The 18,617-nt window shown below is 64.6% G+C and overlaps 2 protein-coding genes across 4 annotated transcripts in view; one reads left to right on the top strand and one right to left on the bottom strand.

Moving 5' to 3' along the window:
- The window catches only part of LOC113967686 (mitochondrial import inner membrane translocase subunit TIM16-like), a 38,004-nt gene that overhangs the window by 10,313 nt on the left and 9,074 nt on the right, over positions 1-18,617 (top strand). For both annotated transcript variants that reach the window (XM_027683482.1, XM_027683480.1), the window contains exons 8-9: positions 4,995-5,081; positions 5,327-5,409. In XM_027683482.1, the coding sequence (XP_027539283.1) occupies positions 4,995-5,081; positions 5,327-5,409 (170 nt within the window). The remainder of the gene's footprint in view (positions 1-4,994; positions 5,082-5,326; positions 5,410-18,617) is intronic.
- VASN (vasorin) lies at positions 11,175-18,353 on the bottom strand. 2 transcript variants are annotated; one of them, XM_027683484.1, is made up of 3 exons: positions 18,275-18,353; positions 11,757-13,789; positions 11,175-11,706 (listed from the first exon to the last, which is right to left on the bottom strand). In XM_027683484.1, the coding sequence occupies exon 2, from the start codon at positions 13,777-13,779 to the stop codon at positions 11,770-11,772; it is 2,010 nt and encodes a 669-aa protein (XP_027539285.1). In that variant the 5' UTR covers positions 13,780-13,789; positions 18,275-18,353; the 3' UTR covers positions 11,175-11,706; positions 11,757-11,769. The 2 variants fall into 2 exon arrangements, with proteins under 2 accessions (XP_027539285.1, XP_027539284.1); XM_027683483.1 differs by having other exon boundaries at positions 11,175-13,789.

Genomic DNA, 18,617 nt, shown 5'->3' on the forward strand with positions numbered 1-18,617 from the left:
CCCGGGACAGGGACACGACCAGGACAGGAGCTGTCTCTGGGAAGCTGTGGGGCTGCTGCTGAGCACGGCTAGTGTGGGATGGAGAGGAGCTGGCTCTGTTCTCACGAGAAACTTCCTCTGCCGGCGCTTCGGCAGGGCCGGGGGCGAGGGAACGGCCGCGCGCACCGGGCCGGCACACGCTCCTGCTCGTGTCGTAATGAGCTGTTTTAATGAGCAGGGCTGGGGCTGAGGGTGCCTGGGGACAGCTGGGAGAGTGTCCCTGCAGGCTTGTCCCCACCGTGGGTTTGTCCCCCCACCCTGTGGACTGTGCTGGGGGCAGAACGCGGTGACGGGCAGCAGCTGGGGCTCACAGCCCAAGCACACCTGATGCTGTCCCAGCCCAGCTCCAAGTCCCAGGGGTGGGAGAGGGACTCCAGCCCTTCTCCCAAACAATGGCCACCGTCCTATGGGTCACATCAGTGCCCGCCACAGTGGGAGATGCAGCAGGAAAAGGGTCTCCACGGGCAGCATCGCTGTGGTGGCAGGGTGATGCTGTGGCAAGGTGGAGATCCAAGTTGGGGTGACCCAGCTGTATCCACAGCCAGGAAGGACTCCATGGACCCCAACATGCCACCAGTGCCCAGGGTCCAGCTGTCAGTCTGGGGCTGGCTGGAGACCACTCGTCATTGTCAGTGGAAGGCGCATCAGGACATAGAGAGACTTTTAGCCTTCCTCCCCCGACACCTCATCATCATGGTATCCCACGCTGGGGTCACCCTGGGGGTACCTGACTCCCAGCCTCGGCAGCGGCTTCCTCCGGGCTGGGGGAAGGTCCACAGCATCCCACATTCCCAAGGAGACCGTGGGAAGCTTTGAAAAAGTTGGCCTGACTCTGGGCTGCCTATTTATAGCACCGCACACTCGGCGCTCTCATGCTTCTGTTCCCCAGCGTAGCTGCACAGGACTGTTTATATTTCCTCTGCTCCGCTTCCCCCTCGGCCGTCCTTCCCAGGAATGCCGCTTGGTATGGCAGACATGGGGAAGTCGAGGAGGATTCGGGATGAGCCAGAGGCATCTCAAAGGATGTGGGTGTGTGGTGGCACCGGATGGATAGGCCTGGATGCCGGTCCCTCCTGCTGGGAATGGCCTTGCCAGCTCAGGCCCACATGGGTTGGCATCTCCCTCCCAGCATTTTGGAAGCCCAAGCCTGTGTCTGACCTGGGACTCCTGGCAGGCTCTTACTCCAGAGGGCAGAGGTGTTTTGGGATTTGATAACAGCCTCACAGCTGGTGGGGTCGGAGGCTGCAGGAAGAGATGAGATGTGGGAGAGGAGGTTTGGATGGGTGCTGATGGGTGCTGCAGCCTGCCCACCCCACAAGGCCAGCGAGTTCCCCCTCGCCTACCCAGGGATGGAGGTCATGCTTCCATCCTGGTCCTGTGTCCTGGCACCCATGCCAAGGTAGGGGCTGTCTGGGTAGGAGCCCACTCTCCTACCACAGGGTAGGAGCCTGCCCTTGCTGGGCTGGCAGCATCCTGGGTGGAGATGGGGGGTGCTCTGGCAGTGAGTGGGAGAGGCAGAGCCTAAGGATGCCCAGCTCCCTGGGTCACAGGGGCACCACAGCGATGCTGCCCTGGCCAGTGGGATCAGGGAGGCAACATGGGCAGGAGGGGGCTTGTCCCACTCCATCCCCACCATGACACAGACACCCACGCTCAGCAGTGGGCAGGGACAGCGTGGTGGCTACTGGAGCATCCCTGCTGCTCTATGGGATCCCTTTGCTCCCCTGGAAAGACCAGGTCCTGGTCTCCTTGAGCTACAGGCAGAGACCAGGAGTGGGGCTGGCCTGGGAGAGGCTGCTCTGCTTTCCTGGCCACCTCTGGAGTAACTCAGACTTGGCAAGGAAGGGAGATCACTCACATTCTTGTTCAGAGAGGAGGATTTGGTGCGTGGTTAACCCCCTCAGCTCCCTGGAATCTGTTCCTCCTGCCCCCAGCTGCCTTGTAGGGTGTGGAAGGAGCGATGGCTTCCCCATGTGCATGGAGCTGGAGGGCGTCAGTCCCTGGAGCCCCCCACAGTGCCCTGGCCAGGCAAGACCCCTCCTGCCCTGGCACCTGCTGGCAAAGGAATGGCTCAGCCCGGCTCTGGTGCCTCCTGTGCCCACGCAGATCCTGCTGCTGGGGTTGCTTCCCACGGGGATCAGATGCCTGCGGGCTGCTAGCCATGCTCATAGGCTTGCTAGCCACAGGCATGGCTGAGCTGTCCCAGCCCCTGCCATCCACGGGGGCTCTGCCAAGGGCACAGCTGGGCCTCCCCCCCCCCATCTGCCTCCTGTCCAGCCCCACGGCTATGCCCTCCCTGCCCTGCATCCGGCTGAGGGTGGACGGTTCCCGTGGAGACGGGGATCGCCTGGGAGCCGGAGCAGCCTTGGCTTTGTGTGGGGCTCTCCCAGGCAGCCGAAGGCAGCCGCTCCCTGCGGGCAGCTGTTACCAGCTTACCCGACCCCGCCGCTGCATCGCTGCCAACAGCTGCATCCCACACGCCAGGCCTGGCCCCCCCGCAGCCCCCTCAGTGTTGCACAGGGAGCAGAGCTGGGGACCCCCATGGGTACCAGCGCCTTACCCCAGCCTGTGCTGGGAGGGATGGGTCGAGATTGGGAGGGGGATGGTGCTGGAAACTCTCCCCATGCAGCTGATCTGGCTCTGAGGAGGGAGCACAGGCTACCCCCAGCCTGGGCTGCCCAAAACCAGCTGGGCTGGACCCACGCAATGGGTGGGAGGAAGCTGGGCTGCCTGGGCACTGGCAGGGAACTGGGAGGCCTCCTTGGATCCCCACGTGCTGGCCTGGAGCTGGTGGGCCCCTTGCAGCCTGCTGTTGGGACAAGCAGCTCGGAAGGGATGCCTGTCCTTTGGGCTGTGGCTGCTCCCCTGCTCCAAGGGCACGGGGGGTTCCAGCATCACTCCAGGAAGGGTACCAGGATCTCTGCCAAGCTCTGCCAGCCCCAGAGATCCACAGCAGCCCCATGGCCACCCCAGGGCTCTGAGCTGACCAAACCACACCAGTGTCCACCCTCAGTGCCAGATAACATCACCCTGGCCCTGCCGAGACCCCCCCACACCAGGGGACCGGACATGGGGTGGGGGGTCCCCAGGAGTGCCTGCTGTCCGCCGGCTCACCTCTGGCAACATCTGCACAGCCGGGTGTCTGAACGAGCCTGGAGCAGCCCAGCCTCCCGCATACTTGCTGCCATACGTACTGCTGAGCCAGGATGGAACTAATGCAGAAAACATGGCCCTGCTCCGCAGCCGGCACACCACGGGCTGGGAGCGCCGCAGCACTGCCCTGCCCTCTGCCAGCCCTGCCACCGCCCCGGGGGCTGCTGCCCACCGCCGGGGGGTCCAGGGGACCCGCAGGGCCCCGGGGCCGTGGAGCCGGCGCCATCAGCTATGGGATCTCCAGATGTTGAGTTCTGGCTGCCACAGGCACACAGCTCAGGTGCAGAAGTGCTCTCCTGGCTGACATGTGGGCTGGCCCCAGCTCCTGGAGTTTCCATCCCTCTTGGCACCGATCCTGGGACATGTTCCCTTCTCCAGGTCCTTTCCCTGCTGAGCACTGGGTCCACTGCCAGCATGCTGGCGGAGAGGGCCGGGCCCCTCCTGCCCCATATCCTGCTCCCGTGGCTGGGAGCACGGGGCTTAGCTCGGCCAGTGCTGCCTCTTCCAAGTGAGCCATGTTTGTGCTGGCAGGGGTGCTGGTGTGACAGAGCCAGGGGAGGACGAGCTTGGCACAACGTGCCTGCTCCCACCCCAGTGCTCTCCAGAGAGTGGCATCTCTCTGGGGCTGGAGGCTGGGAGGGACTGAAGAAAGGTGCTCCAGCAGGGTTTATCTGGTGGGGAGGTGGGAGATACAGCACCTTTGTGCCCCCTCACTGGCTGCCGCGGTGGAAGAGCCCTGCTGGCTGTGGCTGATGGTCACAGTGCTCACACCAAGGGGGATGTGCTCACACCAAGGGCTCCTCCATGGGCACCCCCAGTGCCCCCATCCCTCCTGCCCCCTCCCGTGCCTCATCCCCCTGCCCTGCGCGGTGGTGCCGGAAGCACCGTGGTGGGTTTGGCTCTGGCAGAGCTCTCTGCTTTCCCTGCCAGCGCTGAACTCGTTAGCAGCCATTTATTGGCGCTGCACAAGTAGAGCGAGGGGCGGCAGCGCTGCCTGCACCGCGGGCCAGGGCCGGCTGCCGGCTCCTGCTGGGCACCGGGAACCGCAGGGCCCATCTGGGGGACACATGGGAGCCGGGATGCACCCGCTGACAGCCCCGTGGAAACTCTACCCCTCCTGTCCTCGGTAGGACTGGGATGGGGGGCAGGACGAGGTGGTGGCATGGGCTGGGGGTTCCAGTCCTGCGGGCAGCCAAGGCGAGAGGTGGAGCAGGGTGCAGGGGATTAGAACAGTGTGGGGAATGTGGCCAGGCTCAGTTTGCCATGTGTTTTGGTAGCATCTGGACACACACGGGGCACCCAGCCCCTGCAGGTGGGATTCGGCATGGATAAAGAGCTTGGGGATTCAGCCGAGGAAGTAAGTCCCTCTGTCATCATGGCCATGGCCAAGCCTCCTCTAGTGCCTGTGGCATGGAGCAGCTTCCTCACAGCTTCCTCTGACCCTGTCACCCCCTCGCCGGGTGTGGGGAGAGCCCTGGGGACCCAGGAGCCATCCCATGCCCCTTCACACTCACGTTACCTGCTGCCACAGCCTAGTGCTCACCGGGAGCCAGGCCAGCCATTCCACAAGGCAACCATGCTGGCACTGGCACAGGGTGGGGGCTCAGGGCTGTCATCGCTTGCGGGCTGTCCCCACTGCTCTGTCCCCTCAGCAGCTCTCAGCAGAGGTGGGAGACAGCGCTCGGCTCCATGTGCTCGGCCTTGGCGTGATTCACAACTGTAGCTGGTGCAGCACATGTCCCTGCAATGTGCCCAGCAGGGCTGGCAGCAGCACTGACAGCCGTGTCTCCTGTGCCTTGCAGAGTGTCCCGGGACACGAGAACAACAAGGACTCCCGGCTGCTCTGGATGGGCTCCAGCGATTGCCTCATCTCCATCGGGTTCAGCCAGGTACAGTCCTCTCTGGGAAGGTGGCCCTGGCACTACCAGGATGTCCCAGCCCCACTCCCTGCAGCTGCTGTGCCAGGGCCCCAAGTGATTTTTAGGTGGCCTAAAAGCATGAAAGCCAGAGGTCCCCTCACCAGGCGCCCTGGCCCTTGCTGGGATGGCAGGAGGCTGGGTGGTGAAGGTGGTGGCACTGTGGAGAGGGCCGGGCAGCCCCAGTGCCCACTGACACCATGTCTGTATCCCTGCAGATGCGGGAGCGGGAGGTGAAGCTGTGGGACACACGGCGATTCAGCGGAGCGATGCTCACCATGGCACTGGACACCTCACCTGGGTAGGGATGGGGACGCACCGCGGGGCAGGAGGGCGGGCGGTGGGGACGTCATGGTCAGGGACCCACAGGGAGTGTGGTGGTGGAGCAGGAGGTGGCAGAGAGCTCCTGGCACCAGCAGCATTTGGTCCAAATCTGCAGACAAGGCTGGGGACAGCGCAGGCACATCCCCATCACCATTTGGGTGGCAGTGCTGGGGAGGGCACAGAGGTGCTCTGTGACACTGTGGTGGGTGATGGCACTGCTGGGGACAGTGTCTGAGGTGGCTGCTGGCTGGGTGGGTGTGTGCACTGGGGCGGTACCACAAGATGCTGTGGGCGAGTGAATCCCTTTGGCACTGCTGGAGCACCGGAGCGGCACGGCCCCAGCCTCCCGCTCACAGCGGCGCCGTGGGGCTTTGTGCTGTGGTGCCGTGGTGACTGCCCAGCCAGCCGTGGCCAGGCTGGTGCTCACCAGGCATCCCCCGGGGAAGTGGAAGAGGAGCTTTGGCAGCTTAAGGGGTCAGTGCCTCTTGACACGGCATGATGGAGCCGTCTCCTGTCTGTGGGGCACTGCCAAGGCCAGGAACGCTCCAGTTAGAGTCAGCTTGGCCTCTCCCACGCTGCCCACAGAGCTGGCCTGGTGTCACAGTGTGGGTGAGGAAACAGGAGGAGGAGGAGGCTGTGCCTTCATCCCACAAGGATGGGGGTTTGGGCCATGCTACTTGTTGGTATGTACTAGAGGCCACTGGCTTTTCCCAGAGCTGCTGGCAAAGCACTGGGATGCCAGGACCCTCACTGGACACTGAGCTGGCTCCTTGGTGGGCTGAGTTGCCAGGGCAAGCTGGGTGGTCAGCAGCTACTGGGTGCCAATATGGGGTCTCTGGCAAGGGGCTGAGTGAGCTTTTGCAGCAGGGTTGGTGCTGGCAGCACCCGGGACAGACAGGAGGGGAGAGGATCAGCTGTGGGCACAGTGGGGAGGTGCCAGCATGGTGGGAGCAAGTGAGCTCGCCCCTCCTGCGAGCTCCCCGGGGGAGCAGCTCCCAGCCCTCCTGCTCCCCAGCTCCACCAGCACAATCGGCAAAGGCAACCGTGCGGTGCAGCCTCGGTGACCTCCATCATTAGTTCCAGAGTGAACACTGCCAAGGGAGGCCGGGGCACACAGCGGGCAGCAGGGGGACGCTTTGGGGTCCATCATTGCTCTTGGCGGAGAATCCAATGGGAATTACCCCGAATCCTTCTCGCTAGGCCGGGGTGAGCCAGCCCGGCTCGATGCGATGCCGGCGCGGGCTGCAGCTATTTTGGCTGCCGGGTTTATCGGCCCAGGAATGCGCTGGCGGGCGCTGCCTGCGCGTCACGCCGGGGCCCTGCCGGCCTGCGGCTGCGTGTGGGGCCACACGAGAGGGGCTGGGGGTGGCGGGGTCGAGGGGGGACCCTCCCGTGCTGGGGAGGTGCTTTCTTTAACCAGCCGCGCCGGGGCCGCCTCTCTTCCAGCCCCAACCACTCCCGCCTGTAAATCTGGCGGAGATGACAAATGGTGGAGGGGGATTTGGGCTGGCTCCCGGCGGAGGTGCCGAGCGGGGGCTGCGCTCTCCCTCAGGCTGAACCATCCTGAGCAGGGGCTCGGCACTCGGGAGCCCTGGAGCTGTGGCTGGGGCAGGGGGTGGCAGTTTTTGGGGGTCACCAGGTACCCCTGGAAGCACTGCTCGGGTCAGGCTCAGTGCTAGAGGAACTGTGGCCCCCGGAGATGGCAGAGTAGCAGCGGTGCTGGGTGCCCGCTGTGGATCTCCAGTGTGGCCACAGCTGCCTGGCGTGGGGCATGGAGGCAGGTCCAGCAGTGCCGGCCATGCCGTGAGCCAGGCACGGGGAGCTGGGTGCAGCGGCAGCAGCTCGTTGAGGCTCTTTGAGGAAGCAATCAGTGGGCGGGCAGGAAACTCATACCATTCATTACTGACGCCAGGCCGGCAGGAAGGGGAGCCCGCATCCCACTGAGTCCCTACCTCGTCCCCTCTGTGTCCCCACCGCGCCCACCGAGCCGGCACCACATGTCCCTGTGGGACCCCAAGGCAGGGCTGTGGCGTGCCCCAGGATGGGGGTGACTCTAGCGCACACCCCCCAATGCCCACAGCCTACAGGGTGGCTGCACCCTGCCCAGCATCCGTGGGGGAAGAGGGCTGAGAGTGGGGGGCACTGGACCCATGCACCCCCACATCAGCATGTGCCTTGGGGGTTCCCATCCCAAATCCTGAGCAGGTGAGTTGTTTCCAACCACACAAACCTCATTTTCAAAGCACCCCGACAGTGCCAGGGCCAATGCCCAGACCCCTGAGAAGGCGGGAGGTGTGGGTGGCCCTGGCCCCTCTCTGTGCCGTGGTCCTCAATGTGCCGCCTCCAGGTACCTGCCATTCCTTCGGCTCAGGTTTTGTCTCTCCTCTGGCCCCCTTTAATTAGATCAAGGAGCAGCAGGGCAGGAGCCAGGAAGGGGCCTCAATAGGTTATTGTTGCCCTAAATTGTAACCAGCACCGGTGGGGTTGGGTTACTGGCTCCGACTCGGGGTCACCGACCAGACCCCGCTGCCGCGCGCCCAGCGGCCGGCGCAGCACTGCCCCGGGACGGTGCTGTCACCACGGTGGTGGCAGGAGAACAGCAGCTCCCTTGTGTCGCTGCATCTTTTGGTGTCCTGAAAATGTCCCCAGGGAGGCTGGGGGTGCTGCAGCCAGCTTGGGGCTGTGGCTGGATCAGTAGGGACGAGATGCCTGGGTCAGCAGACGTCCCACGGAGCCATGTCCCCGTGGTGTGTGCTGACTCTGGGCATATCCCCGTGGGGCAGGATGGTGATGGGGAGGGATGGGGACAGCCAGACCCCCACTGCTCTTCACAGTGGAAAGTCGAACAGAACTGGGAAGTGCCGGAATCCAGACCTGCCCACAGCAGGGTGTCAGCACAGCAGGATGTTTGCAGAGAGATTTGGGGTTTTTTTGTCCCACCCAGAGCCGAAGAAGGACGTGGAGGGGCCCAGGCAGCTCCCTGGGGATGCTGCCCAGGGGTGCTCAGCCCCCAGTGCCCACTCACTGCCCCAAAGCCTGTGGCTGAGCCAGGTCCTGGGGTCAGACTTGTAGCCCCAGCATCTCTCAGCTCCAGCTCTTGTGTGCACCAGAGCACATGGCTTAACTGAGGACATGGACCCACTGTCACCTTGCCACCTCTTCCCAGGCACCCGCTGTAATGGGACCTCGATGACCAGTCCTGCTCTCATCCCACCTGGCCCCAATACCCCTTGCACTGCTGTTTCCTGGGGCTTAGCAGCCCTTTTGGTTTGTGCTTTGGGGGTCTCTCCCACCCCAGCAGGCAGAGCCCTGAGCAGGACAGATCCATCCCTGTCCCCAACCCTGACCCAGTCCCTGGGCAGATCCCATAGGTGCCTGGGCTGGTGGCTGCTTGCCATCCACGGGGAAGGGGCTGCAAACCTCACACACGAGGAGGGGGAGAGGCCACCCCAATCCTCTGGGTGCCACCCCAGTGGGACTCATCCCCATGGGGCTGCTGGGCAGATACACAAAGAGGTTAAGGCGGGGGCAGCCACCCCGCCCTTCGTCGCCTGCCCCATAATTCCACTGGCTAAAAATAGCCCAGTGCTGTGGATGGAGCTGCGATGGGATGGCAGCGCCGAAATCACTCCCAGATGGGATACGGCCTCTGTGGCCAGTGGGTGCTCCCTGGCCTCCACAGCTTTCCAGGAAGGCAGCAGGATTTTTGCCCCCCCAAAACTCTTCCTGGCAGCACTGGGGGCTGTGGGATGGGCACACATCTGTCCTCATCCTGGGGAGTGGGCATGGAGACCCATGGCACCAAGGCAACATGGCCCCTCAAGGCTCTGCTCTGGCCACAGGGACCTGGGGGACCAAGGGGACCTGGATTTGGTTTCCATGGGGCCAGGGGTGTTTTTTGGGGAGACTGGAGCCCTCCACACTGGGGTGCAGGCAGGATTTGCCCCAGTGAAGCTGGAGGCTCCTCCCATCATGGCTTCCCACCAAGCCCCCCCATCCTGCCGGTGGCTCTGGCTGGGGCTCTCTGTTACCAGCCCCGCTGGATTGCTTAGCAAGAGGGATTGTTTTTGGGTCCATTTCAGGGGGTTTTGCAATCCTTCCCAGCGCTGATTCAGCTTGGAGGAATTAGCAGCGCCGCACAATGTGCCGCTCGGAGCCACTCTTGGCATGCGACGGGGCTGGCAGTGGCCAGGGGGAATTTTGTGCTGGGATTCAGGAAGCCACAGGGGCTGGACAGTCCCATTTTGGGCAACGCTGCTCTCCTGCAGGGCCGCCCGGGTGCAGACATGGGTGTCGGGTGGGGACCAAGCCCTGTCCTGGCCACAGCGTCCCCATCACCTCTGTGCCAAGGCTGAGCCCCACCGCCCCCCTTGTGCTGCTCCAGCCCCCCCGGCTGGCGCCCTGAAACCTTTGGCTTGGGGCACCCCGGTGGTGCTGCACCTTTGTTAGGAGAAGGGCACATCACGAAGGCAAAGGAGGGGGTAAGCGAGGGGCCAGGAGGGGCTGGAGGGCCCTGCGAGGTCCCTGCAGCCAGTGCTGGTGTGGGGACACGCCGGGGCTGGGCCAGGCTCGGGGGGCTGTGGCGGCGGCCAGCCGGGGGCACCCGGCGTGAGGCCGTGGCTCCGCCAGGGACTTTTCTTCTCTCCTCCTCGCGAGGCTGGAAAATATACAAAGCTCGCAGTGAAAATATTTACACAGCAGCAATTTTGGGAGGAATTTGGGATGTTAATTTGAAAAATCTGTGGGGAGAGGACCACAATGGGCCCTTTGAGTGGGCGAGCGTGGCCATCGCAGCGAGCCGCCCGCGCTGGCGAGGGGCCCCTCCTGCCGCTGCGCCGGCCCTAATGGGAGCCAGCCCTGCCGGAAGCCCACCTGGGAGCCGGGGGGGCTGTGCCAGACGGCCCCCACCGCCACCCCGCGCCCCTAATTGCATCCAGAGCCTCTCCCTGCCCCGGGTGAGCAGGACCAGGGGGCCGGCGGGGTCAGGGCCGTGTCCTGTGGCGGAGCGGCCAGCGCGGTGCGGCACAGCGGTGACCCTCGGCGTCAGCCCCGCGCTGTGCTCGTTCTCTCCAAATCAAACATACCTCGGCGGGCAGGGCCTCAACCTGGAAAATTCCAGCCCGAAAGATAAAGGATTGGAAAACGATTAAAACCAGAGAGTTGGAGCAGAAACTACTTGGCAGCGGGAACCTGCTGAGTGCCGGCTCCCAGCCCTCCCCGCCAGGGCCAGCGCACGAAACCGGCTGTTCCCGGGGCCGGGCAGTGGGGGCTCTGGCTGCAGCCTCCAGGGTGGGGGGGCCCTGCAGGCTGACACTTGTCACGGGTGCTCTGGGGGTCCCAGTGCTGCTGGGGGTGACGTCAGGAGATTGGGCTGGGCTGTTTGTCCCGCAGCTGGCCCCAGAGCCATCTGGCAGGCGGGAAGGGATGAAGTAAGGCTGGATGATGCAGAGGGCAGGGGCCAATTTGAACCCCGTGGCCTCTGTTTTGGGAACCCCTCCTCAGCGCCCGCGGTGGCGGGCAGCGCCCAGAGTCGGGAAGACTCCCCCCTCCATCGCCCTGACTCATCCCAGGGCTTGCCAACAACAATGAGAGGACGCGGCTGACCTTTCCAACCTTCCCGCTCCTCCACAGGGGACACACCGCGCTGCCCACACCCCTGCCCACACCCCTGCCCACACCCCTGCCAGGGTGCTCAGGGCGGCACAGAACTTTTCGTTGTTGTTATTTTAATTATTTTAGGGGTTTTTTTTTTACAAAAAGACACCCTTCTGGTCTGTCTTACAAAAGAGACGTACACAAACCTGTACTAAAAAAAACAAGTTTTCCCAGAAGAAATGGGAAATAACGGTGTATAAATATTCTCTCTGAGTTCTTAAAGCTTCAATTCCCGGTTTGCCTGCTTGGCACTTCCTTTGGCCCAGGGGGTCCCGAGGGTCCCAGCACCTCGGCCGGGCCATATTGCTCACATCAGCTTCCAGGGAGTCGAGAGTTACAGGCTGTGCTCTGCTAAAGGACCCTTGTTACCAGCACGTGGGCATCCCTCAGCCGAGTCACGGCAGCTTTCTCTTTAGCAGTAGCTAAAAAGAAGCCCCCCTCCTAGCCCCCAAATTAAAACCCTCCTTTCTTCCACTACCCATGTTTTACGTAGAGTCACAGGAATCAAGGCACCAAGCAGTAAAATTCGTGTCTCCTCCCGAAGCGTGACAGCCTCGCGGAAATTGCACGTTGTGGGTTTGGGGGTTTTCTGCCTCAATTCAGTCAGCTCCTCGGCGATCTGTATCCCAGAGGGACATGCCCAGGTGCTGCTTCTGGAGCTCAGTCCTCCTGTGTCCAGGGCTCAGAAATAGGAGGGTTTGAGCCCCGGGGTGTTGTTGTTGCTGGGGTAGTGCGACTGCATGAGCGGCACCTCGCACTCGGAGCCACCAGAAAGCATTGCTGCCTCCGGCACCTTGCAGCCATGGCTGCTCAAGTCCCCATTTTCCAGGCAGGCTTTAACCCCTTCCAGCTCCAGCGGGCTGGCGTCCACCCCGGCGCCGGCACGCGCCTTGGCCTGGTGGTGCCGGCGGTAGTACATGGCGGCAGTGACCACCACCACCAGCAGCAGCGCGGCGGCCACCACAGGGACGAGGATCAGGGCGAGGTTGGGGTCCTGGCTCTGGGTGACAGGGGAATGCTGCTGCAGGCTGAGGGGCAGGGTCTGTGCTTCGGCACAGTGCTCCTCCTTGGGGACCTCCCCCAGCGCCCCGATGCAGACGCGGTAGGTGCAGTTGGGTTTCAGCGCCCGCACCGTGTACTCGGAGAGCGAAGCCGGCAAACGCAGCATCACCGGCCGCTTGTCCGGCCCCGAGAGGTTCCGGTAGCTCAGGCGGATGCCCTTCAGCTGTGCCTTGGACTGGACGTAGTTGTGCAGGTCCACCTTGAGAGAGGTGCTGCCCACCTGCGCGATGCTGATCCGCCGGCCAGGCGGTGGGGCCGGTGTGCCCGGGGCGGGCGTCGTCCCCCTCACCTCCACCTCACAGTACACCCCGGCAAAGCCCGCGGGGCACAGGCACTGCAGGAGGTTCTGTGCCCCCAGGTGGCAGGTGCCGCCGTTCAGACACGTGCGAGGGGGGCAGATGGGCGGCGGGGAGCTGGTGGGGGACGGGGTGCCGCTGAAGGGCACTGGCGTGGAGCTGCCCTGGGGGTCCCTGGCCCCCGGGGTGGGCGCAGCGGTGCTGGCAGGCGGGGGTGGGCGGTGGGTGGTGGGCAGCAGTGCGGGGGGCGGCAGCGTGGTGGTGCGGGGGGTGGTGGGCGTGGGGGTGGTGGTGGGGCAGCCAAAGTCAGAGTACTGCAGGTGGTGGAGGAGCTTGCCGGAGTTTTTGGGGGGGAAGTGGCAGCGCGTCTCCTCGGGGCGCCGCAGCACCACACCGCTGGCGTTCACCCACTGCACCAGCCAGCTCATCTGGCAGATGCAGTTGAAGGGGTTGCCGGCGGCCGTCACAGCCCGCAGCCTGGGGAAGAAGCTGGAGAAATCCCGAGGGATGGTGTTGATGTTGAGGTTGCTGATGTCCAGCTCCTGGAGGTTGTGAAGGCTCTGGAAGTTGTCGGCCGGCAGCTGGGAGATTCGGGCGTTGCCGGCCAGGCTGAGCCTGGTGAGGCTGCCCAGCCGCCGCAGCACCGCCGGGACGCGCTCCAGCAGGTTGTCAGAGACATCCAGCTCGTGGAGGTTGTTCTGGACCTGGAAGAGCTCCTCGTTTAAGCTCGTCAGGCCCAGCCCCGCGATCTTCAGGGACTCAATGTTGACAGCATGGAAGGCCCCTGGTGCAATGGTGGGGATCTTGTTCCAGCTGATGTCCAACAGCAGGAGGTTGGGCAGGTCAAGGGGGGGCACAGCCCTGAGCTGGTTGTTCTGCAGCTTCAGCTCCAGCAGATTCTCCAGTGTGTCAAAGGCAGCAGCGTGGATATGCTGGATCCTGTTCCTCTGCAGGTAGAGCCGTTCCAGCAGCCGCAGCCCGTGGAAGGTCTCATTGGTGATCTCCTGCAGCTGGTTGGAGGACAGGTCCAAGTTGACGAGATCTGTCAGAGGCTGGAAGATGTTTTTCTGGATGCTGGTGATCTTGTTTTGTGAGAGGTCCAGGAGCTGGAGGGCAGGCAGGCCTGCAAAGCTGTCCTCACTGAGCGTTGTGATGCCATTCTCAAAGACGTAGAGGGAGAGGGTGTTGGAGGGCAGCCCCTGGGGCACCGTCTGGCCCCGCCTGGCCGCACACAGGATGGTCTTGGGGTCTTGGCACTGGCATCCCGCGGGACAAGCCCTGGCCAGCTCCCCACAGGCCAAGAGGAACAGCGTGCAAAGGATCAGCTGGTTCATGGTGTCAGCTCTGTGGAGAGAGAAATGCAGCCAGGGTTAGGGGCCGGGCCCTGCTGGGGGGTATCCAGGGCTGGCAGGGCTGTGGGTCACCTCTGAATCCCTGGGACAGAGCTGGTGAGAGTGAAACAGCACGTGGGCTGCCCACCCCGGCTCCATACTCTTTCCCCTCCCCAGACCTCCAGGATTTAGGGACATGGTACCATTGTGCACCCCAGGCTCTACCATGAGACACATCCCACTGGTATTTGGACTGTCTCCAGTGGCACACCAAGATTTCCTCCCCCCCCCCAATACACACAAGGGCCCCAACCACCCCCACTGCTCAGCAGGGTGCAAATCAAACACGGGGGATGTGGAGAATCAGAGCACCGGGAAGGGGTGGGAGCCTGGCCAGCCTTCCCTGCACTGAGCTGAGCTTAACCCTTTGCTTGTGCCATCCCGGCAGCTGCATCCACGGGGGCTGCTCCTGCCTGGATCACCAGTGGCAGCAATCTCTCCTGGGGACAAGCCATTTGTGTCCCCACAGAGTCCAGGGGCTCATACCCACCCCCAGCCAGCCCCTGGCCCCACGGGTCACCTTGCTGTTCCCCTCCCTGCTGCACTCCAGGGACTCAGCACAGCACCATGGGCTGTGTCCTTGTCCCTTGGGGACTAGAGACAGCAGGGATGGAGGGGAAGATGCTCTGGAGTGAGCAAGGCTGTAACCACCCCTGCCCCAGCCCCCCATGGATGCCCCAGCCAATGTTGCAGCCGCTGGCTGTGCCACATGGAGCTGGTTCCTCTCTCAGCCCCATCTTTTAGCCCTTTTAATGATACGAGGCTGGGCCAGGGACCCACTGTCTCCTGCCACCCCATCAGGGGTAAAGGGAGGTGGTAGAGGGGGGTCCCCAGGCAGGGAAGAGGCAAACCCTTCCCCAGCATTGGCCTGCCTCCTCCCTGCTCAGAGCTGTCAGAGCTCCAGGCAAACGCCCCCCCTGCAGCTCAGAAGGGGCCCTCTCCATGTGCGGGGGGCTGCCGGGTCACACAGCAGCACGTGCCGCCTGCCCCGGCCCGTCGGCGCTGCAGGGACACCACATCCTGTGCCAGCAGGGTCTGGACCTGTGCTGTGTCCCCTCGTCCCCCTGCTGGGGTGTCAGCCAGGGTTAACACGGTGACTGGCTCTGTCCTCACCTCTTCCCAAGCCGGCCCCCCCCAGGGTGGGGTGCACCCGAGGGTGGGGTGCGCCCACGGCTGGGCAGGGTCACCACAACTGCCTGAGTCACTTGGCTTGACCAGCCCTGCCCTGACACGACCTGTGCCGTCAGCCCCTGATGCTGGGGAGGAGCTGTGTTGCATCCAGGGGGTCACTGTCACCCAGGGGGTCACCGTCACAGCATCCCCTCCCTGGCACCCCCAACTCAGTCATCTCGCAGATGCTGGGTCCCCCCACACCTCCACATCACAGCCAATGTGCAACACAAGGACCACAAGGACAGAGTAGAAACAAAACCACATTGTGGAGACCTTGTGAAGTGTATTTTGAGGCTGGGGGCAGACCTGGCACCCCTTGAGATGGCTCCAGCAGCTGGAGCATGCTGGCTGGCAAGAGAGCCCATGGCATGAGGTGCTGGCATGCCAGCAGTGCCACCACCATGCCAGGCTACCCGGGTGGACAGTCCCGGAGCAGGGCCAGGCCTGCGGGATGCTGGCGAGGCCGGGGCTGGTTTTGCAATGCCAGGGTCGGGTTTCGCTGACATGTCCGCGCTGCAACCAGCTGCTGACTCCAAGTCTCTTTCGTCCCTTTAATTACGCTGGCATTTCCTCCCTGCCTGCCAGGCTCCCCGCTCCAGGCAGGTTTGCCCAGCCCGGCCACCGGGCATCCATGCCCGGCCACGAGCGCCGGGCAGGCTGGCACGGCCGCTCCGCGCGCCTCCACCGCCGCCCCCTCGGCATCGCCCGCTCCGCTGGCACACGCCGCCTCCACCACAGCCCGATGCTATTTCAAGGCAGCGAGAGGTTTAACCCAGCCCAGGTCACCCCCAGAAACAAGGGACAGGGAAACGGCCTCCCCAGGTCCTGGCAGGGTCCCCAAGGGTGGAGAGGAGGCCCCGGTTCTGCTGGAGGTGTTGGGGCCGCCCTGCCAGCGGCCCACTGCTGCCTTGGCTGGGCTCCCCCGCGCCTGCACCGCAGATATTTGCCGTATTATTCATATTTTCCGGCTGTGGGGAGGATCTGGGCTCGGATTCCCCCAGTCCCGGCTCAGCCTTTCCCTGCCAGCCTGCTGGGGTGGGAGTGCAGTGTCCCCCTTCCTGCCTGCAGCCCCCCAGGCTGGGCAATCCCGCTGCTGTCCCACTTTGCATCCACCACACGTTTTAACAACAAGGACGATGCTCTCCCCACGCCGCAGGGTGACACCTGTGCAGGACAGGCTGGAGGAGCCCTCCTGGGGGTTCCTGCCCTTCCCCACTGCCTGGGGACCTCAGGGAACCAGGCAGAGCCAGGATGTCCCTTTCCGCACCGGCAAGCAAGGCCCCAAGGCCGAACAAAGCCAGCGTTGTTGCTGGCCGGTGGGTTGCCACCTTGGCTGGTGGCACCAGGGCAGGAAGGACAGGGGCCCTGCTCACAGCTGGGCCCTGAACTCCATCCCTGTCACCGCAGGGAGGGACGTGGTGCCTTTACCGGGCAGGATGCAGAGCTGCTCCCCTCCCTTACACCCCCCAAAGCAAGCTGATGTCAGCACGTGCCCCCTCCCGAGAGCCAGCTGGGGGGATGCAGGATTAAGCCCTTAATCCTCCTCCCTTTCAACCCACCCTGCGCTGCCTCAGCTCCCACCTCCTCCCGCTCCCCTCCCTATTTAATTAAAGTTTCCGCAGCAGCCCCGCAGGAATGCAGGCCTGGTTATTGCATTCCCGGGAGCACTCGCCAGCCCCTCCATCCCGCTCCTGCCCCTTTGACCCGGCCGTGCTCCCCATCTCAGGTGCTGGCAAGGAGAAAAACCAGCAGAGCCGCTTCACCAGCAGCCAAACCGCCTCGGGAGGAGCCGGAACGCCGGCGGAGGGTGGGAGGAGGCCGGTGATGGTGCCACGCGTGGCCCGGGCGGCACGGGCAGATTCCTCTGCAGTGACTGGGGTGGCCGCGGCTGTCCCCGAGCGCTTCCTCGTGCCGTGTCCCGCCGGCAGAGCCAGCCAGGCAGGCAGCACTTGCGTCAGGGCCACCCGGCGAGGCCGGCTGGCCTTGGCGTGGTGCAGGGGAAAACAGTAATTAGTGTCATCCCTGACGGCGGCACTGCCCAGTGCCGTGTGGGCAGCGCACGGCTGGGTCAGGGCAGCCTGGCCGCCCCGGCCCCAGCAGGACCTGTCGGCGCAGGGCGTGTTGACAAGAGTGGGTGTGTAGGGGTGACGTGACTGAGGGGTTTTGGCTGGGAAGAGGAGTCTTGGAATTGGAGCATCTCTGCTGAGATACATTGGCTCCTGTGGCAACTGGCAGCCTGGGAGGGAGCCAGGTGTGGAAAGGAACATTTACCCCCACGGTGCCCCAAAGTCACACCCAAAGAGGGTGACGGGGGCCAGCACCCTCCAATTGCACCCTGGGTGACAACAAGGCACGCAGGGAGCTGGCGGCAGGAGGAGCGGTGGGGTATCCCCGGCAGCCAGGTTGGCTGGTGGCCCTGCTGGCACCCGTCCCTCTGTGCCAGCCAGGGAGAAACCCTCACAAGCAGCGCCTTGGGACCCGCTTGGCCCTGTGGCGGGTCAGCGACCCAGGACACTGACCCCCAAGGACAGGCAGGGCAAGGGCAGCCAAACCCCACCCCAGCCGAGCCTTCTGCTGAGGAGGGTGGTGGTGGTGAACATGGCTGTCAGCAGCTCCCACCTCTGCCTGACCCCAACAGGAGAGCCCTGCTGCCACGTCTGCCAGGACAGGGTGAGCACAGGATGGGCCCAGGACCGTGCCAGTCCCATGGGGGTCCTGGACCTCTTCTGGCAGGGTGGGTCACTGCCACCCACTCATGCTGGATGGAGCTGTGCTCCATGTTAGCCCCAGACACATCTCTCCCCTTACCCTCAGCACCAGGCCGAGGTGCCTGGGCCAGACCCCAGCACATCCCACGGCAGGACAGGCACGGGAGATCACGGGCCCTGCCTGCACCCTCATCCCAGCCCACCACAGTGCCATCCCCCAGCCTGGCCGAGGCCCTGCCACCAGCCCTGGCGGGAGCCAGCCGGGTGCCCCTGGCTCAGCCGAGGCCTCGCAGGGAGCAGAACACACCAACCCCCATCCGAGGCCCGGAGGAGTCGCCGGCCCTGGGTGTCCTGCCTGGGGCCGAGGCCCGGGTGACACCCTGTCACCGTGGGTGCCCAGCCCACCCCGGGTGCCGCCCGGCCCAGGGCCCCTCGGGCCCCGCCGTCCCCTAAGCCCCCCGGTGGCCGGCAGAGCCCCCTCTCGCCCGTGGGCGGCCGCCGCACGAGCCCCAGTGGCTGCGTGGAGGGTCGGGCGGTGCCGCGGCCGCGGGACTCACCGTGGCGGGCGGTGCGGGGCCGTGCGGGGCCGTCGGGGAGGGCGGTCAGTCCATGGCGCGGGCGGATCGACGGCCGGGCGAGCACTCCCCTCTCTGGCGGCGCCGAGCGCGGGGGGCGGCTTTTAAACCGCGAGGGCGGGGCCTGCCCTCCCGCCGGCCGCCCATTGGCTGAGAGAACGGCGGGGGGCGGGACACGGCGGGCACGGAGGCCCCGCCCCCCGCGCACCTGGGGCCCGACTGGGGCGGGACCGCGGGGACCCCCGGGACCCCCGGGACCCTGGAGTCACAGGGACCCTCCGGATCTCTGGGATCTCAGAGTCACAGCGACCCCCGGGACCCCCGG

Source organism: Neopelma chrysocephalum, unplaced genomic scaffold (genome assembly GCF_003984885.1).
Source record: "Neopelma chrysocephalum unplaced genomic scaffold, ASM398488v2 Primary Assembly neopelma1_65, whole genome shotgun sequence".
NCBI lineage: Eukaryota > Metazoa > Chordata > Aves > Passeriformes > Pipridae > Neopelma > Neopelma chrysocephalum.

Excerpts from the sequence above, each read along its gene's own strand:
- VASN (XM_027683484.1), bottom strand. The coding sequence starts at position 13,779 with ATGAACCAGCTGATCCTTTGCACGCTGTTCCTCTTGGCCTGTGGGGAG.